Genomic DNA, 5,953 nt, shown 5'->3' with positions numbered 1-5,953 from the left:
GTGTGCTGTTTACTACAGTACTATAGTGTTGTGACCACGTGAATACTGTTTACTATAGTACTATAGTGTTGTGACCACGTGTATACTGTTTACTACAGTGCTATAGTGTTGTGACCACGTGTATACTGTTTACTACAGTACTATAGTGTTGTGGCCACGTGTATACTCTTTACTACAGTACTATAGTGTTGTGACCACGTGTATACTGTTTACTACAGTGCTATAGTGTTGTGACCACGTGTATACTGTTTACTACAGTACTATAGTGTTGTGACCAAGTGTGTACTGTTTACTACAGTACTATAGTGTTGTGACCACGTGTATACTGTTTACTATAGTATTGTAGTGTTGTGACCACGTGTATACTGTATTTGCTATAGTACTATAGTGTTGTGACCACGTGTATACTGTTTACTATAGTACTATAGTGTTGTGACCACGTGTATACTGCGGGATTGTGGGTAATCGTCTCCCATGCTCGGTCTCAGTCGGTGTGCCTCACTCGTATAGTCAACATCCGTGCGAGTGTATAGAATAAAACTACAGTGTAGTGTTGTGACTACGTGTGTACTGTTTACTACAGTACTATAGTGTTGTGACTACGTGTATACTGTTTACTACAGTACTGTAGTGTTGTGAATACGTGTGTGTGCGTAAAGCATTTTTTTATTTTGTGTCCATGTGTAGTGACTGTTCTTTAGTAACTGTACTGCAAGTGAAAGTCGTCCTACACAATAACCATCCTCTATATCGTCTCCCTCACACCAGCCACGATTAAATGTAATTAATAAATTTGATTACTTTATATTAAATAATAAAAATATAAAAAGGTATTTTGTATTAATATTTTTATATGAATACGGTATTTTTGGTTTGTGGAACGAATCATCTGAGTTTCCATTATTTCTTATGGGGGAAATTCGCTTTGATATACGAGTGCTTTGGATTAAGAGCACGTTTCCATAAGGAATTATGCTCGCAATCCAAGGTTTCACTTTATTAGTTATTTTTCTATCTACGTGACTTTACCGAAAGAAACCAAAGAGTATGCTGTTGTTAGTTTAAATGTTTGGTAAGTAAGACTTAGTCTGTGCTGCTCTCCAGTTGCCTGGATGAAAAATGGCCCAAGTTTTTCCCAATCCTGGCCTCCTGGCTCAAAAACGTAAAAAACAAACTCGCAAGTCTGTCCCCAGGGTCACAACGCACTCACAGACACGGAGCAGGGAGATTCAGCTAATGACGCCGTTGATGTTTTTCGTAACTTTTGCAGAGAGCGATGAGAATGAGGATGAGGACCGGAAGGAGGAAGATTTCCCGGGCGCTGCAGAGAAAGAAAGGTGGAGGTCTCGGCCGAGCACCGAGTCCTCGGGCTCGTATGGCCGCGGCGCGGAGACGAAAGCGGCGGGCGCAGGGGAGGGGAAACAGCCCCGGCACCAAGCAGAGCTGTGCTCCTCACCTGAAGAATCCAGCTCCACTCAGGCCATCGCTCCCACTGGGGCCATCGCCTCCACCTCCACTCGGGCCATTGCCTCCATCTCTACTCGGGCCATCGCCTCCACCGCTGCCATCGCCTCCACCGCTGCCATCGCCTCCACCTCCACTCAGGCCATCGCCTCCATCTCTACTCAGGCCATCGCCTCCCCCACTGATATCAACTGCACCTCCAATGCTTCCATCGCCTCCACCTCCACTCGGGCCATTGCCTCCATCTCTACTCAGGCCATCGCCTCCCCCACTGATATCAACTCCACCTCCAATGCTTCCATCGCCTCCACCTCCACTCGGGCCATCGCCTCCACCTCCACTCGGGCCATCGCCTCCACCTCCACTCGGGCCATCGCCTCCACCTCTACTCAGGCCATCGCCTCCACCTCTACTCAGGCCATCGCCTCCACCTCCACTCAGGCCATCGTCTCCATCTCTACTCAGGCCATCGCCTCCCCCACTGATATCAACTCCACCTCCACTGCTTCCATCGCCTCCACCTCCACTCAGGCCATCGCCTCCACCTCCACTCGGGCCATCTTCTCCACCTCCACTCGGGCCATCGCCTCCACCTCTACTCAGGCCATCGCCTCCACCTCCACTCAGGCCATCGCCTCCACCTCTACTCAGGCCATCGCCTCCACCTCCACTCAGGCAATCGCCTCTACCTCCACTCGGGCCATCGCCTCCACCTCTACTCAGGCCATCGCCTCCACCTCTACTCAGGCCATCGCCTCCACCTCCACTCAGGCCATCGTCTCCATCTCTACTCAGGCCATCGCCTCCCCCACTGATATCAACTCCACCTCCACTGCTTCCATCGCCTCCACCTCCACTCAGGCCATCGCCTCCACCTCCACTCGGGCCATCTTCTCCACCTCCACTCGGGCCATCGCCTCCACCTCTACTCAGGCCATCGCCTCCACCTCCACTCAGGCCATCGCCTCCACCTCTACTCAGGCCATCGCCTCCACCTCCACTCAGGCAATCGCCTCTACCTCCACTCGGGCCATCGCCTCCACCTCTACTCAGGCCATCGCCTCCACCTCTACTCAGGCCATCGCCTCCATCTCTACTCAGGCCATCGCCTCCACCTCTACTCATGCCATCGTCTCCACCTCAACTCAGGCCATCGCCTCCACCTCTACTCAGGCCATCGCCTCCACCTCCACTCAGGACATCGTCTCCATCTCTACTCAGGCCATCGCCTCCCCCACTGATATCAACTCCACCTCCACTGCTTCCATCGCCTCCACCTCCACTCAGGCCATCGCCTCCACCTCCACTCGGGCCATCGCCTCCACCTCTACTCAGGCCATCGCCTCCCCCACTGATATCAACTCCACCTCCACTGCTTCCATCGCCTCCACCTCCACTCAGGCCATCGCCTCCACCTCCACTCGGGCCATCTTCTCCACCTTCACTCGGGCCATCGCCTCCACCTCTACTCAGGCCATCGCCTCCACCTCCACTCAGGCCATCGCCTCCACCTCTACTCAGGCCATCGCCTCCACCTCCACTCAGGCAATCGCCTCTACCTCCACTCATGCCATCGTCCCCACCTCAACTCAGGCCATCGCCTCCACCTCCACTCAGGCCATCGCCTCCACCTCTACTCAGGCCATCGCCTCCATCTCTACTCAGGCCATCGCCTCCACCTCTACTCATGCCATCGTCTCCACCTCAACTCAGGCCATCGCCTCTACCTCTACTCAGAACATCGCCTCCACCTCTACTCAGGCCATCGTCTCCACCTCTACTCAGGCAATCGCCTCCACCTCCACTCGGGCCATCGCCTCCACCTCTACTCAGGCCATCGTCTCCACCTCAACTCAGGCCATCGCCTCCACCTCTACTCAGGCCATCGCCTCTACCTCTACTCAGGCCATCGCCTCCATCTCTACTCAGGACATCGCCCCCACTGCTGCCATCGCCTACACCTCCAATCGGGCCATCGGCTCCACTGCTGCCATCGCCTCCATCTCTACTCAGGCCATTGCCTCCACCACTGATATCAACTCTACCCCCACTGCTGACATCGACTCCACCTTCACTCCTGCCATTGCCTCAACCTTCACTTCTGCCATCGCCTCCACTGCCACTATCGCCACCACCGCCACTCGCACCATCACCTCCACCCATGAGTAATCAAGCTAACCCCCAGGATTGGGAGCTCCCTGCTTTCCACCTGCCTCCACCTCCACCAGAGCCCTGGGCTCCTCCACCCCACCGTGATACCAGACCGGGCCCGGCACACGAGTCTTTTGCTCCCTGTTCTTCACGGCAGCGTTACCGCAAGTCCCGCAACAGCCGCCTTCCTCCCCGCCTCCGCAAACCTCCTCTCGAATCCTCAACTCCATCCGCATTGATTCGTCCCATCCACCCGGACCGAGAGCACCTTCCCCCCGGCCTCGCTCCACCTGCAGGGCAGCGGATCCCCCCCCAGCCCAGGTGCAGCGGCCGGGGTCCCGCGTACGGAGTCCCAGGTGCCCCTTCTGCCTGGCACCACTCCCACGAGTCGCGCTTCACGCGGCGTCCCGCCCTCCTCCCCACGCCTCCACCGGATCAGTGGATTCCTCCCCACCTTCGTCCCAGCCGAGCGGCTCCTGCTCCACACTGGGCCACCCGTCCCACTTTTGTTCCGTGCCGCTCCACAGATTTCCACGACAGACATCATCATCCGCCCCTTGTCCAACCCACACCACTGCATCACCATAGCCCGGCGACATTCACGGACTGCTCACACACGTGACTCCTGCTGGTCGGGTGACCGTGATAAACTATATGTGTCGCGTTGATGGCCATGTGATGGACATTGCTTTGAGTGGCAGAGCAGGTGGTTGTCATGATTAATACATTTGTGTTGTTATTGGACACTGCAGTGTGCGTGTGAGTTGCTGTGCGGTGCAACAGAGCACGTATTTGGTGTCGATCTTCGCGTGTGTGTGATTGTGTGGAGCGGTAGTGTCATGGTTAACGCTACACCGCGCTTTGAAACCCAGGTTTGACCCGAGTTAGCTTTCCGCACACGGCCACAGCCGGTGCAAGCAGTTGCGCAACTCGGTTGCACACAACTGAAGTCACTCTACACGTGGAAGTCTCTGCAACCAATTTGCTTGGCGATTGGTGGCCAGAACCACGAGCGATGCACACAGCACAGGGTGCTGGTCAGTCTGACCAACCACCCATTTCACCTGACTTTCCACAAAATCACCATTAATGTTCCTTTCCCGGGCAGTGACACCAACTCTGCCAAAGTGTGTTAGGAACTAATGCTGTGTATGTTCGGCAGAAACTCTGCACGATTCTGCTGATAAGACACTTAATTTCGAAACCATTTGAGAATGTCGTATTTATAATAAACGTGCACCATTTTTTAGCTGCTTGCCGCCCCTGTACATAGTACCTCTGTATTGATTACAAGTCCTGTGTGCTCACCATTGTACCATGGCATGTGCCTAGGTGGCACTACCGGATGGCTCCCATCCATAGCTGCCAGGCCATCGGCCAGCGCGATAAATATTCGACGCCAACCAACAAATATTTATTCCCACGAGGGGTGACGGGAACCGAACCAGGGATGTCCAGAGCAATCAACTCGTTAATGCGGGAGACCTGAATAGTTCCCGGCGCGTGACACAGTAACGCTGTTCGGCTGGCGACAGCACTCTGCTGCCGTATGCAACAACACACTCCACCCCGTTGACAACCTGGGACAGAACCGCGCCAATGCTGGTGTTGGTTGCGTCAGTATCAAGGACACACGGCATGGCAAAGTCAGAGTAGCGGAGGGGAATTGCGAAGTGCAACAAATGCGGCTTCCTCCTCCCCCCAATGAAACCTCTGACCCATAACCGTCAAGGCGTGGAGAGGTTTTGCGAAGGTAGCGAACCCAGTGACAAACCGGCGATAATAAGACGCAAAACCAATAAAACTCTGCACCTGCATCATCAACGTGGGGGTCGGCCACGTCCGAACACACGTGGTTTTGTCGGGATCTATCGCCATGCCCGATTTACTGACAATATGACCGAGATACCGCACGGATTTCTGAAGGGGGTAACACTTCTGCGGCTTGAATTTGAGATGGGCTGCTCGCATTTTAAGAAAGACAGCGCGTAACCAATCAAGATGTTCTTTGAACGTACGGCTGAAGACGATGACATCGTCGAGGTATTGTAAGCATGAGTCCCATTGAAGTCCAGCCAGCACCAGCTCCATCAGTCATTGGAACGTAGCCGGTGCTGCGTGGAGTCCCATGGGAAGCTGATTTAATTCAAACAGGCCTTGAGGTGTTCGAAAAGCCGTTTGGGTTTAGAGGCCTCATTTAGTGGCAAATGCCAAAATCCGGACAGGAGATCAAGGGTGGAGAAGTTCTGTACTCCCGCCAGAGCGTCCAGGGAATCGTCCATCCGAGGGAGAGGATACGCATCAGCCACCGATATCTTATGAAGCTTCCTAAAGTCGA

At 54.2% G+C, this 5,953-nt stretch overlaps 1 protein-coding gene across 1 annotated transcript; it reads left to right on the top strand.

Annotated features, from left to right (window-relative positions):
- Positions 1 to 1,219: 1,219 nt before the first annotated feature.
- On the top strand, positions 1,220 to 4,359 carry LOC142906572 (uncharacterized). The gene has a single exon (XM_076054706.1). The coding sequence runs from the start codon at positions 1,237 to 1,239 to the stop codon at positions 3,631 to 3,633; it is 2,397 nt and encodes a 798-aa protein (XP_075910821.1). The 5' UTR covers positions 1,220 to 1,236; the 3' UTR covers positions 3,634 to 4,359.
- The last annotated feature ends 1,594 nt before the right edge of the window (positions 4,360 to 5,953 follow it).

Source organism: Petromyzon marinus, chromosome 4 (genome assembly GCF_048934315.1).
Source record: "Petromyzon marinus isolate PM22_M1 ecotype Great Lakes invasive population chromosome 4, UKy_Petmar_22M1.pri1.0, whole genome shotgun sequence".
Lineage (NCBI taxonomy): Eukaryota > Metazoa > Chordata > Hyperoartia > Petromyzontiformes > Petromyzontidae > Petromyzon > Petromyzon marinus.
Note: the sequence above shows the minus strand (reverse complement) of the source record. Positions and strands in the feature narration are given on the sequence as shown.

Coding starts and splice junctions, on each gene's coding strand:
- LOC142906572 (XM_076054706.1), top strand. CDS start 1,237: ATGACGCCGTTGATGTTTTTCGTAACTTTTGCAGAGAGCGATGAGAAT.